This window comes from Mytilus edulis, chromosome 10 (assembly GCF_963676685.1).
Source record: "Mytilus edulis chromosome 10, xbMytEdul2.2, whole genome shotgun sequence".
In the NCBI taxonomy this organism is placed as follows: Eukaryota; Metazoa; Mollusca; class Bivalvia; order Mytilida; family Mytilidae; genus Mytilus; species Mytilus edulis.
In genome coordinates, this window is record NC_092353.1 from 66,012,856 (window position 1) to 66,038,934 (window position 26,079).

The window sequence follows — 26,079 nt, forward strand, 5'->3', positions numbered from 1 at the left end:
CATCTTCACTATCAAACAGCTTTAATTTATGCCAGACCCTACCCTTCAGTGGCATTTTTAAGAATAAACCAACCATTTACACGGAAACTTTTTTAGTATTCAAAAACGGTTAGGTGTACGCTTTATGCGGTACTCGTCCCTTGGATTGACGTTAGACATCCGACGTTCTGTCCGGTATGTTTCCGTTTTTCTTACGTTGCATATCATCTGTGACTGTGTCCGTTATGCATACGTTACGCGTCCGTTTTATTTTGTCAGTAAAGAAACGGGCTCCCAAAGGATATCTATTTTGTCAACAGAAAACTTACTTTTTTGTACATCCGTTCGTCTTCCGTTTGATCTATCCGGTAAGGCGTGACAACAGCTAACGTCTAAAAGCCACTTGAAACAGATCAACAAAACATCGCCCCCATTCTAAAAGGCAATTTTCGAAACTGTAAATGAAACAGTTTTAAAAAATCTATTCTTATCGTGTATTTGTTTTATTGAATGTCGTTAAATTGTATATGGTTTTTGCAAAACTTACATAATTAATATTAAAATATAAACAGAGTTACGGAAGTCTGAAATAAAATAAAAAATGTGTTGCAATATAACAATTCTTATTTGATTCATATTTATATTTGTAAGTATCTTAGTTATGCATTTTCTGTTTAATAAGATTTTTATTTTTTCATTGTTCAGATTTCACTCGGCTACAGGAATTAACAAAAAAATGTTAAATCCAATGAAAAACGAATTACACTATAGCTATTGGTTTCATGGATTTAAAATTTCAATAAATGATACAAAGAAACTAACAAAACGTGTTCAAAACGTATACTAGAGAAAAACGAAAGTATACACTTTATAAAAGACAAAACATTAAATATAAAAATTAGCAGATGTGGTATGATTGCCAATAAGACAACTATCCACCAAAGTACAAATTTAGTCGATGTTATGAATACAGACAACCCAACGGTCTTCGACAGCAAAAAAAACCCTATACTTTTTAGTCGATTATAAAATGCCCAGACATTAAAGAAATTGAGGTAAAATAAAGGTCTAATTTGTAATACAACAATTTACGAAAAATAAATACGACAGACATAAACAAACGACAACCACGAGGACAGGAACATGTGTTTAAACACGTTTGTCAGCGCTCAATCATCCACTAACTGGAACAGTGGTGTTACAGCAAATAATAAGAAAAAACTATAAAATCAGTCAAAAAGGTCATTACTCATCAGATTGATATTGATACAAAGCAACGACAAACAAACGCACCTGGCTGGAAGTTCTTACATCAACAAGAAAGACACGGATTACAGCTCTGAGAGTACTAGCAGTTACTGACAGCTAGTTGAAAGTCAACTAATGAAAAAATCAACAACAGTTGTTTAAGACTTAAACGCTCGATACTGAGGCGGGAGCTGAGCAATTCACCTCAAACATTGGTATAAAAATAATAAATTGTGTGATAACCAACGAGATAGCTATCAACGAGACTTCAAATAAGTAAATATGAGTAAATAATATACTGACGGGAAAAAGCCGTGCTCATAATGTAATGTGATCGGTCAATTTTTTAAATGTATCTCCCTCATGCAAAGCTCTGATTCCCTTCACGGATTTGGCTATACTTTTTGGACCTTTTGGCTTATAGCTCTTCATCTTTTATATAAGCTTTGGATTTCAAATATTTTGGCCACGAGCATCACTGAAGAGAAATGTACTATCGAAATGCGCATCTGGTACAAGAAAATTGGTACAGTTAACTTTATTGACATGGTTTTTGAGCTCATATCCTTTGTGAACAAAAATCACTGTTAAAATAAGAACAATACTGTATAATATAATAACTATTAAACCAAAAGTTCCAAATGGTGAATATGAAATCATCGCTTCGTAAATTTTACGGACGCCATCCGTTGGTTGACCATTATGGAACAACCGTTTCACAGATGATATCGGATATGTTCCTCACGGCGTAAAGACCGACCGCTTCTCTTTTCGTGAATGTGACCTACCGAATTAGACTATTTACTGGGTTTGTAATAATATGAGCAAATCGGTTGCAAAAGAAACTAAACAAAATGACTATGCTACATAAATTAACAAAGGACTGCTTGAACCTCAATTAAACTGACTGAAAGATTGTGCCTCTTTCATATGAAAATCAATCACGATCCCTTCCGTTAGGGGTTTAGTATCATATCATCTTAAATATATTTGAGAAGAACATACCCGTACCATGCAATCACCGGGTTTTAGAATTAATGTGTTATTTCCGATGCAAATAACCTATGAATGAATCAATATCAATTCCAAAATATGAAATCTTTAATGACAAGACAACAGTATCGTAACTATATTCATTCTGAATAAGTCTGTTTAAAATTTAAGTTAGATTTTGAGGTGATTATCGGCATTTTTGTGCTTTACATTTGTTTACACATCTGTTTCCCGAACCACGTTTCTTTTGGGGAGATTCGTTATAGTCATAGATATGTTTTGTTTACGTTCTTGTTTCCATAAAGGATTTCTATGTTTCATCTTATAGATATGGTTGTGGTGAATTTTAAATTATGAGGGTCATCCAAATTGAAGAGAAGGGTAGGACATAAATGAAGAATAACTTTAAACTACTTATAAGTTGTTCGGGGCACATGCAGGTTAAAAGTATGCCGCACAGCCCTATGTTTTATCATTTGAATAAAATAGTAGTGCATATCAACTTTCCATTCTAGGATAAAACTGTTCATGAAATGTCATAAAAAGAAGTTGCATAATCCGCTAAGGGAGTTCCTATGGGAAATTGCTCTGTCTATATTTACAGAAGTGCACCTGTTGGTGTTCTTTTTATTTGTCTTTGTATATTTTTTACCTTTACTCTGTTCCATTTTTGGGTAAAATCCTTAGCTAGGCTCGATATATATACATCCAGCCGTTATATTAGTGTGATATGGTCATTTTTTTGTATTCTTGTCCTTCATTGTTTGCTTATGAACTTTGTCTATATAATGATGACTTTATACTATTTTGTTTTTCTTTATTGAAATAGTAATTTGTTTTTATGAAAATATGATAAGGTATGATTGCCAATGAAATTATTCTCCAAAAGAGGCCAAATGACACAGAAATTAATATACATACGGCCTATAACAATAAACAAAGCCTATACAGCATAGTCAGCTACAAAAGGCCACGAAATGACATATGTAAAACTATTCAACTGGAAAACGAACGGCCTAATTGAGGCACCACATAATGAACAAAAAAACAAAAATGTACAGAATCAAGCACCTAACCCTCTCCGAAACTGGTACAATGGTGTAACAGTACAACATAAAAAAAAAACATTCACATTAGTTGAAAAATAACTAATCAGATGGATATCAATAGAAATTCGTCTATCAAAAACACAGAGTGGCCAAGTACAGATCTGAGAGTAATCGCAGTTATTTACAGCTAGTTCAAAGCCAATAACAACATATGGACTATTGTTTGTCTGTTTGTCTTTTTTCTTTTTTAGCCATGGCGTTGTCAGTTTATTTTCGATTTCGATGAGTTTGACTGCCCCTTTGGTATCTTTCGTCCCTCTTTTATATATAAACTGTTGGTTTATTCCTTGAATGCTAACATTCTTTAATATACCGACAATTTACCTGTAAAATGATGTTGGCGTTCTAGGAATAGGTGCAAGTAGCTATCAAAGCAAAAGTGCATACTTTTCAAAACAATCATACTAATTAAACATCATGAACATAGGTGAATTCCAGGTGGCTAAATCAAATGCATGTTGGTTAAGATGTAGAAAAAATCTTTTTTTGTTGTTTCTGCTTATGATCTTTTAAAATAAAACTTTGAATATTGTTGCATAACAAAGTCAACATGTGCATATTGTCAGGATTTCCAGCTTGTACAAATTCTACAAGAGACTCTTTAGACTTTGATGCTTTTTTTCAATATTTCTATAGTGTGTACTGTAATATCCTTCTATATTACTTGATAGAATATCTCAAAACTTTGTTTCCCGTGTTTCGATATCTATGTTTTATTTTGTTAAGATGTTTAGGATATTTTTCTTGGTTATAATATTACATCCTTTTTTATTGTAAGTGATTCATAATATATTTTTCAAGTGTTTGTTGTTTTGGCAACTCATCGGAATTCTTGTTACCCTATTTTGTGAATTGTGTTGAAATTTTGAAGAGTTGTGGAAAAAAGCACTACATATGTGATCTGCTAGCATTGTTGAATATTTTATACAAGCAATTTTCACATTAAACGACGGTCTATTACAAGTTTTAAGTTTAATTACTTGGTCAATGGAAAAGTTCATATAGATCATATTAACTTATAATATAGTTTAAAATAATTGTATTCAACTAGATTTGTTTTTAATATTTCTGATGCTTCTTATGTTAATAAACATTTCCATTTCCAAATTAATATAAATTATTTGATATCGGTTAAGAAAAGGCTTATCGTATTGGATAAAAAGAGGTCACATGACATTCTTTATTCTTCAGTAATAAGTTCCATCGGTCATTAACAGAACAAAACGGACCTGAAAACTGGTCGTTAACAGACTTTTACATGATAATGACCGGTTCAAAAATTTATAATAGTTTAGAGTTATAAAAAATGTTTATTATTTTATTTTCATTTTAAGAAAAAGTCGTCTCATTTTCTCTACCTGTATGGTTACATCTTGATGATGTCCTTTAAAATTTGCTCAGTAACTTAATTTCAAAAACGTGGACTTTGCTGCATATGGATTAATTTTTTAACATTTCCCCCAGAACTTTTCTTATCTGGCTGACTGATAATTTGTGTGTTCTCGAGATTTTTACGTCATGAAAAAAAAAGAGACCATGCCTGAGGACGTAAAATAGAAATAACTCATCGTTTTGCAGATCATTCGAATGGAAGGAATGAAAATGTCTTCATAAAAATCATTAGAGAAACAGATTCCACTCCAAACCATGTGCAATACGTTACATGTAATGTAACCCAAATGAAAAGCACTGAACGAAATAGAACTACATCTTTTCATTTATATTATTTGGTGGTGAAGTTTTAAATGTTCTTATCCAATGTGTAGTGATTTTCATTTGTGTTATATTACATATTACTGCACATTCTCTATTGCTATTCTGATCCTTGTATCTATAATGAGTTTATTTAACTTTGTCAACTCTTAAATCATTGAACTATACCAGTTTAAATAGCAGGGTTTTATTCATTTGGGATGTACAAGAACGCAGCTACTTCAGTTAACCTTATTTATTATTATTATTATTATTATTTAATCATTGTTAAACTGCTATTAATTTGGGATCTTTAAACACGCAGCACTCAGCCGTTATCGAATTTGAAATATTATACCAGCTTAGATCGGTCAGCGCTGTTCATTGTGAATGCATTTCCACATAGTTCTTGTTGTAACATCTTAAATAGCTATATTACCTACGTAATTTTTTTAATTTTGAGAATTGTACAAGCGTTTTTTGTGTTCGTTTAAATTGTTTTAATTGTACACATTGCAAGGTTATTTTGTTTAAATCAGAATAGATTGATATGATTAATTTTACATCATAATCATACTGATGAAGGATATCTGTTATTTGAAATATCCATTGATAATTACATTAAATGTTTTCTTTTATAATTTCGGTGTTGTGTTGTACACTTTGTATGCGTTTATATATATATTATATATTTAACATCCGCTGTTCAATCTGTTAGTCAAATGTGTTTCGCTAACTTTTTTGTTTTTTTCTGGAAATGTTGTTTATGCTGTATAAATAACCCTTAACCTTTACCATGTTTGCGCTATGCCATCTTTTCCGCAAGTTCATTCTTTTTCTGTTCGATACTAAATTGATAATTTAGATTCTTTTTATTACATGTGGGGATTCATTTTTTGACAATCGGCATGGCAGTCAACACGTTTCATGAACATCCGTTATAAAAATAAGTCCACTCACGTGTGATAAAGAATACGAATATCCAAGTTTGCTTAAATCCAAGAAAAAACCAACACTTTTTTCTGTAATAGTTCGACAATAAATATAACATTAAAACTGTTTTCACTTAATACACAGTGGAAAGATGAAGTAAGAATTAAACATTATTAAGGTGGTATGGGAGTCTAAAATAAAAATGATAGAATTTGTTCATACTTTGCCAAAACGTTGTATCTATTGATATATGTTGAAAAATATAATAAAAATGATAGGTCACCGCGCATTTTCTCAAGCTACAGGACGGGACAAAATGACACATTTTGTATGGATTATACAGGAAAAAACACCATTTTGTGATTAGAAACTAAACAAAATGATAGAATTGTTAAATACTTCAGGAAAAGATAGCTTTCAGACACTGCTTTGAGAATATCAAAAGAAAAGATAGGGTCATCGTACGTTTTTTCCGGCTAAAATACAAAATAGGAAAATTCCATACAGAATCCTTCAGAAAATGCACTTTTTTAGAGTTACCTCCCCTTAAAATGCCAATTTAAAAAAAAAACCAAAAAAAACAACCAAAAATAATTAACATTTGCAAAAATATCAATATTTAGAAGTTATATTCTTATAAATTGGTACTTTTAAATGAAAATGTACATTAAACATTTGCATTCCTGCATCAAATTTTGCTAATTTGATGGAAAATCTGGACCTTTGATTCTCTGTTTTTTACAATCCAAGATGGAGGAAGACACCCATACCACCTTAAGGGCTTTTTGTTGCACAATACATAAATGATTATTTCAGGTTTTTTTTTTATTGAAAACATGTGTTACTCTTTATAAACTTACTAGGCATGTTAACTGAATAAATATTATCAAAAATGTATACAAATCTTGCAAACTTATTCGTAAAATAAATGCTTCTTAAGAAAGAATTTATCCTTCTATCATAGCGCATATATTTAATTGTACATCGGAAATAACTCTATACTGACGATCGAAAGAAAAGCAACAATTATGTCGATAATTAAGAAAAAAGAGATTCTATCCATAGTTATTAAATTTCTAAATTCTGTCAAAAAATACCGCATTTTTGTTTCTACAGGGAATTACATTGCATTTTATATGAATACGAATAGGAAAGATCAATATATCAATAAATGAACTCACCATAGATTCCAGGATTGAAGTTTTATATTAAAGAAAGAGGCGCGTTTCGTTTACAAAAGACTCAATCATCAGGCTCGAATTAAAATGTGTTAAATAGGCCAAATAAAGTACGAAGTTGAAGAGATTGAGGACCATAAATTTCTAAAAGTTTTGCCAAATACAGCTAAGGTAATCGATTCATGAGGTAGTAAGCCTTAGTTTTGTTAACAGATATGTGTTCTTAAACATAAACATTAAGAGAAGAACTAAGAGTTCACACTTGATATTAATAACAGATCTGAAAAAAAACTATTTTCTATCAAGCTATATTAGTTAAATAATTACGGCCTACTTCACCTAAATTCTTTCACACCAGGGATATCTTTTTTTTGTACTATTATTTGTCTGTTTGTCTTCTTTTGTTTCAAGCCATGGTGTTTTCAGTTTATTTTCAACCTATGAGTTTGACTGTCCCTTTGGTATCTTTTGTCCCTCTCCCCAATCATTACCGAAAATAACACATTGCAGCTTCGTGAAAGTTTTTTTTAACAAAGTTATTGCGTTAACACATATTCAAATTTTGCTAGCAAAAAGTTGGTAAAAAATCTTGTATCATATCTGTCTTCAACAACAATATAAAGCACTTACATGTGTTTTGCCATAAAACCAGGAGGTTTTGCTAGCCACAAAATCAGGTTCAACCAACCATTTTTTCTTAAAATGTCCTGTACTAAGCCAATGTTATATTATATGTTTCTGTGTGTTGTGTTTCTGTTTTATCGTAGTTCTCCTCTTATATTTGATGTTTTCCCTCAGTTTTAGTTTGTAACCCGGATTTTGTTTTTTTTTCTCAATCGATTGATGAGTGCGTTGATATTGAAACCTAATTTGATAGATAAAATCATTCTTGGTAAAATAGTCATTAAAACATGAAAAAAAAAGTTATCCGTTAGGTATCCGTTCGAGCTATCCGTAAAGCCTCGGTCACACCTTACCGGATAGCTTGAACGGACGCCTAACGCATAACTTTTTTTCAATCCGTTCATGTCCGTTAGACGTACGTTCTTAAACGTTAGACATCAGTCCATATCCGTTGCATGTCCGTTAAGCGTACGTTTTATCCGTCGACGTCCGTTCTGTCCGGTGGAAAATTTTGACCATGTTCAAAACTTTGAATGAACGTCCAACGGATAAAATGTCCGTTCAACGTCCGTTAGGCGTCTGTTTTGTACGGTACTCGTCAAAATGCCGCCAAAGGGCAGTGTGTGACCCGAATAAGAGCTGCTTGATTGTGAAGACGCGCCCTTACTCTAAGATCGATTATGAATAAAAAGAATTGATTAACCTTAAGAAATCAGACATAACAATAATTGTAGATTAAAAAACAACACCCCCTAGTATAAGTACATCCTCAAAAAGTTTATCTTTTCAATAGATGCAAAATCTAAAGAAGAAAAAAAAACCAGGATACTCAGTGTTATTTCAGGTGGTGTCCAATTTATTAAAAATGCCTTTTCTTAAAATCATTTATTTTGTAATTAAACAATGATTTGATACATTTCGTGCTTTTTATTTCTAACTAAGACCTATCATAATCAGAGCTGTTGTTCTTGTTTTAAACCGAATTCTCCACTTTTGAGAAATTGTTACTGAATTTAACCGCTTACATTAATTCAACTATTTGCCTCTTGGTTAATTTTATACGTTATATTTTCAGTATATATGGCTGTTCATTTCATTTTGTATTGTTTCGTTAGATTCGTTCCAATTTTCTTCCGTTTCGCACTTTACATGTACCCCTCTCTTCACCCCTTTTAGTTTTTATTATTAGGTGGAAACAACTTCACAAATATATAATATAATATATTCATATAACAAAAGACACGTTTAAAACTCTTAAATTGCCTTGTTTGGTCCAAAACTTTTTAAACATTTGGAATTTTAAATCAAACTTTACACCACATCTTCCTATATCTATTTAATCAAAATTCCCCAAAAACTAATATTCTAAAACTTTTTTAAATTTTGAATTGATAAGTGTTACACGGATTGGAATTGCTTTATTTTACGTTTTATGTAAAAATAAAAATAAAATCTTCAAAAATACATCATATAATATAATTATGCATATATATAAAAGGCCCGCTTAAAACTCTTAACTTGCCTTATTCGGTCTTATTAAAACAGAGTTACGAGCATCACAAATCTACGTTACGACCATCATCAACATTTTTGTTTTTTTTTAGTTACGGCCATCATGCTCGAATTTATGAATGACTGTTTTACGAAAATTGGAATGTCTTAATGCATCAAATTTGGTTTCAATATCACCGAACTGCCGTATTGTATGTATGAGACAAGCGGTTTGGCTCAAATGAACCTTATACTGCACGAAAATCGGAAAAGAAAACCTTATCCCTACAGTTGTCTCCCATCTCCGGATGGTCGTAACTTTTAGTTACGACCATCCGCTTACCACCAGTTAATAACGGTTACTTGGATTAAAATTCGATTAATGATACATAGAAAATCACGTGTTAAAACATAAACTAGAGGAAAACGGATGAATATACTTTATCAAAGACTAAACAGTAAATATAAATATAATCAGATGAGGTATGATTGCCAATAAGACTATCCACCAATTTTATGGAGTACTCACAGCTACTGATATCGACTTCAAAGCAAACTAATAAAAAAAATCATTTATATAAGACTAAAAATCTTGATATTGAAAAGAACGCTCAACATTTATCCTCAGTCATTTATATAAAAATAGAAAGCAAGTATAATACTGGGGTGAAATAACCCAGCTAATATTGCAATTTGATTGATAACCTCGACCTTTTTTTTTAAACATAATTTAATAGAAGTATGCTTTCTTTTTCTCCAGCTGGGAAATATGTTATCAATCGATTATAACTTATCCTTTTCCATATTGGTCCTGGTCTCAGCCCTCGACCCATATCAAGCACTCTGGCTTGGTATGGGAGTCTAGGGCTGATACTCAGGCAAATATGGAAAATGCCATGTAATAATCTATAATTTTATCACATATTTGTTACGAAAAAAATGGGTTTTGCATATGTAATAACCGCAAAATTGTCCTACTCATATTGCCGCCGGGGGCAAAAAAGTCGAATAACATTTAAAATCTGTTCGTAGTAATCTTTACACGTAGGAAATAGTTATGATTATAATCTAAAACGAGAAGTGATCTGGTCAAGTTTGAAAAGGTCAAAAATTGGTATGTCTAGATCTGAAGTTTTGTTTGTGTAATCAAACCGTTATACAAAAAAGAGTCATGAATTTAAGTTGTAGACTTTTGTATAATTTTCATATATTTTGTTTCAATTGTAATACTAGTACCCCACACTGTTAACATATTTTATAAATTATAAATAGATCTTTTTTTAAATTTTTTAAATGCACTACCGTACACTAAAACTATTTTCTCGGACCAGTGTTTGTCATCTGACAAGTAAAGCACTTTTCAACTGTGTGTTACTAGTTCAAACCCACTATATAGTATGTTTTTCTATCAAGAGCCTGTATTTCAGTGGTGGCCTTTTGTTGCTGTATAACATATTTGGTTCATTCGTTCATTACTTTGTACAAAAATTAGTCCGTTAGTTTTTCGTTTGAATTATTTTAAATTTGTCATTTCGTGACCTTTTTTATGATTTCCATGCGGTATGGGCTTTGTTTGTTGATGAAAAAAGACAACAGAAGTAAGCCATTGTTCAATAGTCATAAATCAATTAAGCAAAGCAAAAACCAGTACAGGAAGTCACTAGAATTAGATTTATAAAGGATTGGTTTAATAAAAGGTTGTCAACTTACTTCACGGACAGCAAAGGAACCGTCTAATACCATTCCTATACTAATACTCGGATTTTTTGCTTTACCTTGTTTATTGCAGTGCTATTTAGACGTTTTGAATAACAAACGCTCTACATGTAACTGCATATGTTCAGACAAAAGGTAGTCAATACTTCATTTAATGTTTTTGAAATTACTTACATAAAAGCACGAAGGAAATAAGCAAATTTAAATAACAATTGAGTAACTGCAATGAAAGACACGTAGGATTAATTTCCCACAACTGTCAATTTCAAGGGAACCTATTTGTTCAACCCTTTTCCATATACAATCTGACGTGATTTATGTACCATGATTTGGTGGTATTTATACATAAAGGTGCTATTCATGACGTCTTGAATAGAACGCAAGTACGATATTTGTAGACAAAAAGAGATATTTCCTACCTAGGGACTGTATTGGCTATGATTCATTGTGATATTGGTAAATACATTCTAATTTCAAATTTAAGATAGAAATAGGGGCCATTTTAAGGACTTATCGAACTTAGTGGACCTTTTCTTTTTTTTAAGGTAAGCGTAGGGATATTCACATGTTCAATTTGTTTATGTTGAAAACCATGTTTGATCTACTCTTTCAACGACATTGTAATATAAGGCCGTGTTCACATTGACCTAAACTCGGTGATGTGTAAGTGTAACTCACACGTAAATTAAACAAAATTACGTTCCCATTGATAAAACTCAATGTTTACATGTAGTGTAAAACATGTTTTGTCTACATGCAGTCGATACTCGATGTAGGCCTTGTGTAGATTTAGTGTACATAAAACTAGGCATTTAAAACATTAGTTTAACCGTGTACATATTTAAGGAAGAAACATTTTTTGAATAAAATTGATATTTATAACAATTATTAATAAAGTTCTTTACAGACATATTTGTCTAAACTTGATATATTTATTTGTGTTTTTTTTTAAACTTAACGTAGCTTTATTAAGCCCTTATCAAGACTCAAAGCAGCATCATTGCCGAACACATAATTCATTTGACAATTAAGGTCTTTCTAAATCGACATGACTTGCACAGAAATGTTTGCCACTGGTCTTTACTCAAATAACGATTCACTCATAAATGCAGTACTTAAAAAGTGTGAGGTAAATGTATTGTTTGTCTAGTACATGTATCTCGGATCAGTTAAATTACCCTTAAAACTAAAAAAAACAACATTACCCCCTCCCTTTGCCAAATACTCCTTGGAGAAGAAATACCATTTGAAACGAACAGAAAAGATAGGAATATAGTGATCCCTTATATGTCATTCCTTCTTCTCCTTCAATCTCTGTACCGATGTAATGCATTGGCTTTATGAAAATAAAAATATATATTCTTCGCCTGTAAGCATGCTGCTGCAGCCTACGTTTTCTAATGCTTAATCGAGACATCTTTATTATTTTTAAACTACTGCAAATCATCAAAATGGCTTTCATAAAGAAGCAACCACTTAACTCAAAAAGAGGGGGGGGGGGGGCATTTTGTTAATTTATCTGAGCCAGAAATTTTGCCGCGCAAACGTTTAAATCCGGGTTTTTTTTCGATGCTGGTAATCAATTTTTTTTCAACATTTAACACTATAATGTATGGGGAAACTCTTGATTTATAATATTTTTGTATCATCTGTAGGACCTTTTTTTTTTTAATCCAATTTGGGTTCGGAATATTTCCATCGACACCCCCCCCCCCCCCCCCCCCCCCCAGCCGATTTGAGGTCAAATGGTCGTTCCCTTACTGCTAGAACAGTTGTCCGAAAACTTTGCATTCGGTTCTACGTAATGAACATTTAAATGACATAGAGTTTACAAGTGTGAACAAATCTTATGTACAGGTAATTAAACAAGGTGTATAGATGTGAACAAATTTAATGTGAAACCAATGTCCAGTACATTAAACTAATTGTAAACAAGTTTACTGTACATGGCGTTTGGTGTGAACACGGCCTAAGTTTATCGTACACGATTTTTCCTGTTTCATAAAATAGTATATCTAAAGGAAATCATTTTTGTTTTAGTCGTTACAAATGCGTTTTAATAATAAAACATACAACAAAACATGTGCCGAAATGTACCCTGGAGTAATATTCCGATTAAAATATGCACCGTCCATATCAGAGTCGTTCATTTATGGTCATGAATTCCAGGTTTTTTTTCAAAGTTTATGTTTTAGTCAAATCTCTGTTTGTTTCTGTTTTATATTTTTTTCTATGTTATCCAGTATAAGGTCGATAAACTACTTTACATATAGTATAAAACAGCATATAAAGAAGTCAACGTTAGTATCTTTAACTCTAAATGCATTTTCTCATTTTATCGTACTAGGTTGCATTTGGACGCCTGAACAACTAATTAAAATCATACTCTTGAACCCTAGTTTATTATTTCATCTTAACAACCACCGCCTCCTCCTCCTCCTCCTCCTCCACCACCACCTCCTCCTCCTCCTCCACCTCCTCCTACCCCTCCGCCCCATCCTCCCCGTCCGCTGCTACTGCTTGAACCGTTGCCAGGACAAAATTTCCCCATCAAAAAGACTATCAAAACAAAACCAAAGATAGAACCACATACTGTCAATACGATTATGAGTTCCCATGATTTTAAACCATAAGAGCATTTTCCTTCTTCTAAAGCTTTTCTGAAAAGAAAATTGCATCAATATATGAAATACTATTTACAAGTTAATATACATAACAAATTGCATACAATCAACAAATTGATAAATTAAAAGATTATTGAAATTATATAACTAGCATGATTTTCAAAGCTGTATGCGTTTGCAGTAATATATGCGGTATGAATTATGAGCAATACGGCTTTCTGTCTATGTTAAAAACATCCTTGTTATTTAGAATAATTCATACTTTTGCGAACAGTAAATTTTATAAAATTACTATTTAATAGATTTACATGATCAAACTGATGTGGTGACTTACTACAGAATAAAAACGGATACTTTACATAAAACAACCATAAATCATGAATAACATCAATGTTAACAAATATGTCATCATCACGTAACGATCTAAATTTGTAAATATTATATTATTATTATTATGTTTGTTTGCGATGTTTAAATACGCAGACTCTGTTGTAACTACTCTACCGTTGTCAAATTTAAAATATTTACAAATTTAGATCGTTCAGACCTGTTTAATTGGAATGTTCATTGACGCAAATCGTTCTTGTAACATAATAACTGTCTTCACCGTTAAAGAATTTAGAATTGTGCAAGTTCATATCGCACATTATTTTTTTTTTTATTTAAAGCATATATTTGAACTCTTTGTTGTTATTAGCCATATAACCTGTGTCATTTTTCACACATTTTTAGAATGGTGCAAGCGTCTTAACTAATGTTCGGTTTGACTTTTTTATTGTATAAATTTCAAGATTGTTATAGTTTAATTTAAGTAGACTGACATATTATTCATTTAACATCACAATCAAATTGATGAAGGATATATGTTATCCGAAATATTTATAAATAATTACATTTATAGTTTGTTTTTTATTGGTGTTGTTGTGTACACTTTTTAGGCATTTATATATATAGCCACCTGTACTGGCTTTCCGTAGGCCCAAAAGCCTTAAAGACATGCTGGTGAGAGCTGATTTATCCTCTCAAGCAGGCTCTTCATCTATGGGCTCTTGCAAGGGTTGCGGAAACAAACAATGTCTGACTTGCAAACAAATACTGGATACCCAGACTTTTAACAGTCACTCCACTGGCACAGAATACACCATATTTTGCAATGTGAATTGCAAGACGTCAAATTTTGTGTATCTCTTGCAGTGTAAATGTGGTAAACAGTATGTAGGCAAGTTAGAACAGCCGTTTCACAAACGAATGAAAGGCCATCGTAGCGACTACCAGTGCAAGCCAGACCTCCCTCTCAGTCGACATTTGAGATCCCCTAGTCACACTAAGACAGATCTCAATCGACTGACCATTAAAATCATTGACCACAACTCTGCCTGGTCTAAGGAGGATAGACTTGCTCGGGAAAGATTTTGGTTAAGAAAACTAACAACTTTGGCACCAAATGGAATAAATGAAAAGATGTAGTTCGACTCGGTGTAGTGCTTCACATTTAGGTTATATTACTTATTATTACAGTCTCTGTTTCTCTTTCTTAACCTTTTTCATTTATTAAATAAATTTGTTGAATACAGCAATTTAAATTACTCAATTTTTTTAGGGATGTATAAGTACCAAGCCACGTTCTTCTCGTTATACTTAGTCAAAAATTATTATTACATTTAAACGGCCGTTTGGTCGCGATGTTTAAGTATTCAGACTCTGTTGTAGCTACTGTCAATTTCAAATATTTAGATCGTTCAGTGCTGTCAGTTTGGTAATTTTACAGCCGTTATCATGCTTTTACATGTTATACCATCATAATTGTCGTTCCCGATAAAGTTTTAGAATTGTGCTAGTTCAAATCGCACATTATTATTTGTATTTAAACATATATGTGAGCTCTCTGTTGTAATAGGCCATATAACCTATGTAATGTTTTTTTAGAAATGTGCAAGCGTCTTAACTGATGTTCGGTTTGACTTTTTTTATTGTATAAATTTCAAGATTGTAATAGTTTAATCGAAGTAGTCTTAAAGATGGTCCGAGTACACAGTTATCGTCCTTTGATTTTCGTTGTAGTCCTTAGTGTGGACAGTGTGTTACTTGCCATTTTTTGTTATACCCCTTCCAAATTTATTTCTCCATGTTTTATGCCTCATATAGCAAGTTGGGGGGTGAAATGACACTGTAAAAAAATTTGGGTCATAAATATTAATGTAAAGTAGTGATTAGGTCCAGCTGAAAAAGGTAAAAAATTAGCACTCCGGAAGCTGTCAAAAGATTTCAAAACCCCCTTAACATAAAATTGTCCATAATTTGAGTTAGAGCTGATGAAGTTTTCTATAATTTTGACATAATTTGTCCCAAAAGTAGTACAACACACTGTGAAAATATTATTGAGAAAGCGCAGGTGGGATTTTTTTAATTTTCATTTATTGTCTAAAAGAAATGCACTACGAAATAACTGTGTACTCGGACCAAATGATTCATTTAACATCAGAATCTGACTGACGAAGGATATCTGTTATCCGAAATATTTATAAATAATTACATTTATAGTTACCTCTTTTTGTATTTGGAGTTGTTGTGTACACTTTTTTAGGCGTTTATATAATTTATTTATTGTGTACATGTATCGTTACTCGTAACGATCCAGCGCCCTCGTGGAGAAAATCGTGGACTACTATTCAGACGTTTTACAAAGTGCCTAGAAAATCAACCTAACGATGTTAGAGTAGATTTGAATCGTAACTTCCTCCACGGCGCAGGGGCTGGAACCTGTACTTTTTTTTCTAACTTCTACGACAACACCGCCTAGCATTGTGCAGAGACCTTATCCCCTCCTCTAACTCTAGCTTATTAAAATAAGCTTTCGTTTCGGGAGGTGTTACCTTCGTGTAGGAATTAAATAAGGATCTCTGATACAATACACGAAGTATTTATTGTTAGTGTACAGAAATGATCATCTTCTCATCTCTTCAGTATAATTGCAGGATGCTAATCTATTTTTAGAAGCATACAATCACTGTAAATAAATATATGTATATGTCTGCCTGTGTGTAGTGACAACTGCAATCATACAACCATCACTGCTGGTGATCCGATGGATAAATCTGTTGTAGAGTTGTCACTGGCTCAGACGTACTTATAAATATAATTATTTCCTGTGACTGTATCTTACATAAATTTGTAGGATCCTTTACTATAGATAATTAACACTGACTTGGAAAGGTAACACCCGGCCACCGAAAGCTTCATTTTTATGAAGCCCAGGTGGTCGTGTGGTCTAGCGGGACGGCTACAGTGCAGGCGATTTGGTGTCACGATATCTCAGTAGCATGGGTTCGAATCCCGGCGAGGAAAGAACAAACAAATTACGAAAGCAAATTTACAGATCTAACATTGTTGGGTTGATGTTTAGACGAGTTGTAACTCTCAAAAAGTGACCAAATAACACAGAAATTAACAACAATAGTCTTCAGCCTTCAACAATGAGCAAAACCAATATTGCATATTGTCTATTTTGTTAATTTGTACAGTGATACTGACTGAATTCTGACAAAACATTTCAACTGATTTAGTGTTAGATGAAAGATCCAGTGAAAGGGGAACGAAGGAGTCAACCCAAATTTCTACCGCAAACAGCAAGAATGGTCGAAATCAGGAAGTACTAAATGACCCAATATATTATCCCTAAGGAGTGCTTTTTAAATAATAAGTATGATGAGCAGACTTTGATTGTATAATATATCTTGTAATTATTGTTAAGATATATATAAGATAGCTTTTTTTAAATTGGCTCATATTCTTTATATTTTCATCAATTTTGAATTCTTGATTTATTTAATTTTACCCTAGATCACCTAAGTGCATCCTTAAATTATTTAACGAGACTATACTTAGTAAATAATTGTTACTTTGTTATTCTTAGTTTGAGAGCTATTTTTTTCTGAAAAAAAAGAGAGACGAAAGATACCAGAGGGATTTCAAACTTATAAGCCGAAAATAAAAAGACAAACGGACGAACAATAGTACACAAAAAACAACATAGACTAAGCAACACGAAAAATTGCGGGTGATCTAATGTGCTCCGAAAGGGTTAACATATCCTACTCTACATCGTGTTGCTCATGTAATACAAACCCGGTAGTAAGTTTAATTCGGTCAGTCACGTACGTTCATGTATTCAGTTTTGAGTTGTCTAGTGGCGAGACCTCGTTAAATTTGTATCTTGTCACGAAGGTATTAACCAGTGGTATTTCATGATTAACGAATACAGTGCGAACATATATAATAAAAATAAATCCATACTTGTATTCCTGTACCATGAATTTCAATCCTCCTTCAAAGTCATCAGATAAAAAATAGTCTTCCTTTGCTTTTTTGTATATGCCAGTTATACACTTTTCATTCAAAACCTTGAAAGCTTCTTCACCAGCTGATGTATATATCTACAGAACAACACCAATCATCGTCATGTTAAATATGATATTTGCTAATAAACAAGTTCATTGAAGCAATATATACCAGAAGTTTTTTTTAAATTCAATAATTTTGCTATATTTTGATATATGCTAAAGATATTCGCTCTGGTCGACAAGGCTATGTTTTAGTTGCTTTTTGGATATGTAAACATAGCCAAGTATCCTTTTCGCATATTTGTCAGTGACGTAACTGTTTGTCGTTAACTTTAAAATTGACGAAGGCCGACAAAATTTGTTACTCTAGAGGTTATTAAAAAAACAAAAACAGATAACAGTAATGACTTTGAAAAGAAGCCAAAAACCTTGCTTCTTTTAAAAAGCGGTAAACTACTGTTGCCTTTATTTTTCTCATTGATAGTAATATGTTGAATAATAAAGCTAGATCCTCCTGAAAGCGTTTATTATAATTTATGAAATTGATGGTAGCAGTCAAGAAATCAAACGTCGCGAGTACTCTCAGATCTGTTCATTGTGTCTTTTTGTGTCGGGATGTATAAGTACCCGACCACGTCCACTTGTATTTTTGTCCATCTGATGAATTAAGCCTTTTTCAACTGGTTTTTATAGTTCGTTCTTATGTTGTACTGTTATAACACTCTCCCAGGTTAGGGGATGGTTAGGATCCCGCTAACATGTTTAACCCCGCCACATTATTTGTGTATGTGCCTGTCCCAAGTCAGGAGCCTGTAATTCAGTGGTTGTCGTTTGGTTATGTTTTACATATTTGTTTTTTGTTCATTTCTTTGTTAGTTTTCTCGATTGAATTGTTTTACATTGTCTTATCGGGGCCTTTTATAGCTGACTATGCGGTATGGGCTTTGCTCATAGTTGAAGGACGTACGGTGACCTATAGTTGTTAATGTCTGTGTCATTTTGGTCTCTTGTAGACAGTTGTCTCATTTGCAAGCATACCACATCTTCTTTATTATATTACATTTCAAACTATTCGTTTGAAAGTACCGCATTACATGATAGATATGGAAGAGGAACTTCTGTATCTGCTGGCCTCAAAGTCAGGTTGTTGATAAGTATAAAACTAATGACATGCTTTATTGTCGATGACACAATCATGTTCAAATGAAGTCAACGTAAGAAATTATAAGCCAGCATGCAGCCTTTAGCAATGATAAAAACCAAAACCGTGTAAGGTTTGTTTTTCTCAACCCCTAGATTGCTGAATAGTATATATGTTTTTATTGTTGCTTGTCTGTTTGTCAATCTTGCTTTTGACTATAGTGTTGCCTGTTTTAAAACAATAAACGTACATAGATACTAGTTATAAATGAAATAGGCAAATTTCGATATAATATTGTTAAAATGAAGAACCTTGTATTAATTTTTGATAAACTGTTTAACAAATAGAAATGTTTTTCGAGAAAATCTCCTCTTTTTTTTTTAACTTTGCTGGATCATTGGAATTTACTAAGATATATACTTCCATAAAGGAATGTTAATTATTTTTTATATTTGTTATACATCAATTAAACAGTTTTCTTTGTCTTCTATTTGTTAGATCATTTGTTTTCATTTTTATTTTAAAATATTTTTGGGTTAAGTGTTACATAAATATACATTAAAATTTCTTGATTGATAAAACAAGATGTACGCATTTATCACAACCTACAGCATTCTCAGTGAAACGTTTGTTCTATTTCGGAAAAAAAATGCACAAGATATAAACTATTTGTTAACAATATACCAAAAAGTATGACATTTTGTTTTAACCCTAATATAATCTTTTATAATTTACACCCAAAACAAAACAATTGGTAAAAGATGGTATCGATTTTCACATCTTTGAAGGCCATGCATTAAACAGTTGTTGTTTTGCATTTTCGTTTTTTTACCTTTACCGTCAGTCGATTGCTGTCTCAGTGAAGTTCGTAACAATTCTGTTTCTTTTAATAGATGATAGATTAATACATCATCCAATAAACTTTAATAAAAAAAAAAATCCCTTTTACGTGTATGTTCAAGTTGATGACTCCGAAAAAACAAAGGATTAATATGTTTATTACCTGCCTATCGTATCGAGAAAGAAATATAACAACATTATTTCCACAAGATCCAGTTTCAAAGTTCCATTCATATTTCCTCAGACTATTTGCAAAAGTCTTTGCTTGACTTGTTCCCTTACTGAAACAAAACATGAATTTTAAATTACAAAAACACAGTAGATTTGCACTAAATTTCTCTACTGACTTCCATTTCTGTTCAACCCTGTAGGCAAACAATTAAGCGTATTCAGCATTAATTTGTGTGAACTATGTGGAATAGTTGATGACAACTGAATTTTAGTATAAATATTAATGGTTTACATGAGACCGATAATTTACACCTGTATCAAATACATGCTATGACGCTAGACATATTTATTTTGGGAAAAATCTTGGCTAAAATCTTATCACTTGTAAACGATAGCTGAAAAAGGAAGATTCTTTGTCATTTTTTAAAGTTTGGCACGCAAAGTGTTTCGTTTGCAATACTCACAGACCTTCGTTTTACAAACATTCGAATGATGTTATTAGTTGAAATACTACTTCTTTTATTTTCGTACCCTAGAAACCAAAATGACATTTTCATAATAATAAATCCCTCTGTTCTGCATGAATGAAAGTTGTATTTAAAGAACAAGGCGAAATTTTACATTTTTGTATGAATACCTGGGTCCTACACCGTTATGTAAATTTTCTAGACCCTCGTCAATCACTAACTTATTAATGAAGTTTATTAAACCCTTTATTGATGTTTTAACTGTATAAAAGAGGGACGAAATATACCAAAGGGATAGTCAAACTCATAATAAGAATAAACAACACGAACCCCATATATATTAATACAAGTACAATGAACATGTTTTATTTGGTTTATTGACCTCAATGAATATCATGCTGACCTCTAACATGTCTAACTTAATTTACTAATTTCAATTTCAATTATTACTGCTCAATGCATGCTTTGTGTCTCACTTGGTATTTTAACGTTGTTAATACGTGCGTCAATGGTGAGTCTTATGTAAATGATACCAGTGTTTGGCGAACAGTGGTTTTTTCCTTGTATATATGATGAGTTTATTAATTACCATTTTACATATGAATCAAACATAGAGTGATTTTAATCGGAAAGTCTTTACGCTGTGATTTCTTATCCCAGGAATAGATTAACTTAGCCGTATTTGGCACAACTTTTCGGAATTCGTGGTTCTCAATGCTCTTTAATTTTGTACTTGTTTGGCTTTATAACTATTTTGATCTGAGCGTCACTGTTGAGTCTTATGAAGACGAAACGGGCGTCTGGGGTACTAAATTATAATCCTGGTACCTTTTATAATTATTGTACACCCTAAATTTGTCTTTGAAACAATCTTGTTTCCTAATAAAAAACCCAAATCATTTTAGAAATATCCGAATTCGGATACCGTTAGCGGTCACTTTTGTGTACAGTCGACGTACTCCCTTCGATTTTTGTTTGTTCACTTAATTTTCGTGTCAAGGATGGGGTCCAGTGGTTGGAACCTCTCATTTTTGACGATTTATGCAGTTGAAACCCTTCTTTTTAAAAAAAATAGCTGGATCCGCCCCTTCACTTGCCTAATTGTACCACGATTTCGCGGGCATCTAAAGCTTCTTGTATAGATAATGTAAATTATTGACCACTTGACACAATGAAAATACTGGTAAGATATAGTATGTAATAACGACGTACGGAGAAAAACATTCCTTGGTATAGAACATTCCCCAAGATATTCTTGTCAGAGCCAGATTTTTTATAAATCATATAAAGAAGGAAGAAATACTAAAATAAAAATTGAACACATTACCCCGAATTCATTCTGTTAACTATTGCTAATGAAATTCTGTATTCCCGCACATAACTGCAAATAGGTTTAGGTGGTTCAACAACAAAAAGCATCTCATCAATGCCATCAGCTGAAATAAACAAAACAAAATTTACGATTGTATTCTATTGCAATTATCTATTTTATATATTTAGATATACTTTTAATTCTACTAAATTGAAAATGACAGTAAGCAGTTTTACACGTTTTTTTAAAACTATTAACGGTTAAGCATACGTTTAACTCAATGCATATAAATTATGCTATAATTTCAAAGTTAAAAAATATCAGCATGTCGATTTTTTTTTGTTCGTATAAAAATACAAAGCAATTAAAAAGACAATGCATTGAATTGTTTAAATGATACAATTTTTTTTATCACAATCTTGTTGGTGAACATAATGAAGTATTTCCATTGTATGTAGTACGCATATTCTGTGCATGACTTCTACGATTTATTTTTTTAATGTCTTGATATATCCATATTATAAAACGTATATAAGATGCACTGACATTACTTTTGCATGTCATGGGAGTACATGTTTAAAAAATTATTCAAGAGTTAAAATCAATAAAACATCATGATGTTACTATCGAAATTGTGTAACAATTCAGATGGAGTTAGATAAATACGCGGACTTATCGTGCGACAAAAACTATTTGGACTTGACTATATACATATCAATCACACAAAAGGGCTGCAATCTTCTAATAAATAATTCACATTACTGAACAGTATATTGTTGAAAAGTTTGGTCGGTTTGTGTTTATCAAAATGTCCGAAATCATTACACGTGACTTTTGACTGCTGAATACCCAAATAATTTAGTTACAATGTAATGACTACATGTTCTTCATACACCATACTTATATAGAAGTTCCCTTTTTATACGACGGCAAAATAATGTGCGGTCGTATATTGGTATCATGTCGTCTTCATCCTCAGCGTCGTCCGAAAATATGTGGTTTCCGGACAATAACTTAAGTATAAGTAAATAGAAATCTACAAAATTTCAACACAAAATTTGACACAACAAAAGAAAGGTTGAGATTAATTTTTGGTTTTGGTTCCAACATTTTATGAATAAGGGGCCAAAAAGGAACCAAAATAAGTATTTTTCTAGTTTCCAGACAATGACTTTTGGAACAGTGTATGGATCACTCTGAAATTATACCACCAGTTCCGATATCACAAAGGGATGGTTAAGATTAGCTGTTGGGGTTTATGACTCAAACCGTTTAGGAATTAGGGGTAAAAAAGGGGCAAGGGTTTCCTGGTTAATGGACAATTACTTGATTATTGGTCTTCGGATCTCAACGAAATAGATATTGGTCCATTAAGCATTATATATAAGGGATATCATTCGATTGATTCGTAATATTTTACACATAAGAGAACAATATTTTTGGATTTTGTGATTCTTCATGTTGGGACTTTTTGCTATAAGTGCATGTGTTACAATTTTTCATGCTATTAGTATTTCATTCTTTTACATACGCTGAATCACACTGTATATTTTTAATTGTTCGGCCTAATTCTAGTTGATCAAAATTTTGGTCCTAAGGCTATAAAATGTGTTTTGTTTGATTTAATGTTTAATAAACAAAATTTATAAGATAAAAATTAAAATGCTTTATTTAAATAACCGCCGTTACCTTGCTTTTAAATTATGTAAAGTTGTCAGCTAGTTATAGTATGAATTACTTTTTCGCTGTTTCTAGAAACATAAAAAACTGTGATAGTAGTATGCATTATATATTGATAGTGTTTATCAAAGTGTTCAGTGGTAATTCATCACTGTGTAATTCACTACTCATCAGTTGAACATTCCTGCAGACTTTCAAAAGCATTACATGGTGACTTTGCATTTACACCTTAACACCAGATATTTCGTATTTTTATAAATTCCTGGAAAGTTTTGTCGAAATTCGCCAACCTTTTCATAAGAAAATGACAATAGGAAAATTAACACCAATGGCCGATGGGTCTTTCCTCTAGTTAAGCTTACAATGCTAGGGGTTTCCTAAAAAAATATTATGGCGTTTTTATAGATGTGTACCTATTACTACTCTACGAGGGTACCAGGGTTTATTTCAGGGAGAGGGAGGGGGTTCTAGGGGAACTGTAATACACCAATAAAACTATTATTTAACTGGCTTACTATGTATACATTATCAATCTAGAATCGAATAACCTTGTATAACTCTCAGCCCCGCTTTTACTAGCCCACCCACTCTTGCACGAGTACACCTTTCATGTCGTATGATAGCCAACAATATCACAAAAGCAATTGTCATAATATTAGGATGTTACATAATGATGTTCTACATAAATGTGAATTCATCAAGACGCACATGATGTAATTTTTATCTATAATCAATGTTTTGACACCGTCCTCAAATTTAAAGTGTAATTTGTCAACCTCAACGTCGAGAATATACCTTTTTGTAACATGTCTAGAAGAAACTTTTAAATGTTGTGAAGATATATTAATTTTAGCCATGATTATGTGTCATTTTATATTCTAATACTTTTATGATGTATTTAAATGGGTTTTGATGGTTGCAAACTTCATCAAAAATTTTAATTGAGATGATTACCATATCTTGAGGGAAAGATTTTTTTTTGAAAAAGGGCGGGTAAGATTACATAAATTGGGGGGGGGGGGGGGGGGTCTTCAAGATTTCTTATTTCAAATCGTATAACTAATTTTAAGTTCTTTGACTACAGTTATTCTGTGTCAAAAACTTATAATGTGTCCAATTTTGTCCCAACTGTTCAGGGTTGAACCTATACGGTCGTATCCAGCTGCGCTTTGGGAAGCAATTTATTGGAATTATTTTCAAGTTCTGTTATTTAATTAATTAATTAACTTTAAATCCCCATTTATGCAAATATTTGTTTGGTCTGTGCGTCTGTTTGTTGGTTCGTTCGTCCATCTGTTTCGCTTAATTTTTTTCAGGTTAAAAATTTTCAGGTTTAGACCCCAATTTTCACGGTCAACTAAACATAGAAAATGATAGTGCGAGTTGGACATCATGTACTATGGACACATTGTGTATGTATAATTAAATCTTTTGTTCTGCGTACAATGCTGGCGGGATATCTGGTCCGATCGAAAAGGTCGAACATTAAAAAAACTGGCGTCAATACACGGACTAACAAAAAATCTTAAAATATATGTACACATGTTTTCTTCTAAGTTGATTGTGGTGAATTTTCCTCTCCTTTAGACGGACCATTTATATATATATATTTTGTCTGCTCTATGCATTGATCCTTCACATCATAATAAATACCTGCTGTACTATTCAGTATTTGACAAGGGTCACAAATCCATGAATATTTACAATGTCGTCCACACAGTCCACTTGCAGTATGTGGCATTGGCATTTTCCCTGCATCATATCCAACAAGACACTCCGGAGAAGCACAGAATGAACAATTAGTTTGTTGAATAAGAAGAACATAAATCAGCAAAGGAAAAATGTAATGAAACACATAACATACATTTTTCTTATGACAGAATCCTCGAGGGTTTATGTAATTTTGTTTAAATAAATCCATTTTAAAACTTTGTAAATGATTACTCGATATTTTCACATTGGTTACTTCTGTAGAGTTATAAACAAAATTCTTCAAACCATTGCAGTTGTTTATTTTATATATACATTTAGGAGTACGTGTATTTTGAAATATAATACACAAATGCGTCAATAAACAAAATTTTATTTTCAATACGCAAAAAGTGGTCGTCCTTTAAATCTGTTCCGGGTGATCTATATCACGTACAACCATCTTAAACTATAAACAAACTATGAACTGCAGTAGTATAAGAAACAGTAAATTTACAGTAGTGTATAATTGTTTATGTTTTATTCATACAATTTATACAATACGGGTACATTTGATTTGTGTATCTGTCATTTGCATCTCCAAAAAGCAATTCAGATAACTATTTTATAACACAAAAGGTATTTATCCTTAAAGGTATTTATAGTTACATGTATTATCGTTCCGGGTGCATTTTAGAATGTTGACCATACGTTCCAAATAATTTTACTGAAGGGGCATATCTCTTCCAGAATTTCGAAAGGTTTATTTATTAGACAAATCATATTTTTTATTTGCCCTAGCCCTTATAATTATAATTGAAAAAAAATGAAGAAAAACATTGTGTAACCAAC

The 26,079-nt window shown here is 32.1% G+C and overlaps 1 protein-coding gene across 1 annotated transcript; it reads right to left on the reverse strand.

Moving 5' to 3' along the window:
- Nucleotides 1-13,376: 13,376 nt before the first annotated feature.
- On the reverse strand, nucleotides 13,377-25,598 carry LOC139492910 (uncharacterized). Its single transcript, XM_071281060.1, has 5 exons — nucleotides 25,192-25,598; nucleotides 21,874-21,982; nucleotides 20,072-20,189; nucleotides 17,881-18,020; nucleotides 13,377-13,623 (listed from the first exon to the last, which is right to left on the reverse strand). The coding sequence occupies exons 1-5, from the start codon at nucleotides 25,457-25,459 to the stop codon at nucleotides 13,377-13,379; spliced, it is 882 nt and encodes a 293-aa protein (XP_071137161.1). The 5' UTR covers nucleotides 25,460-25,598.
- Between the last annotated feature and the right edge of the window lie 481 nt (nucleotides 25,599-26,079).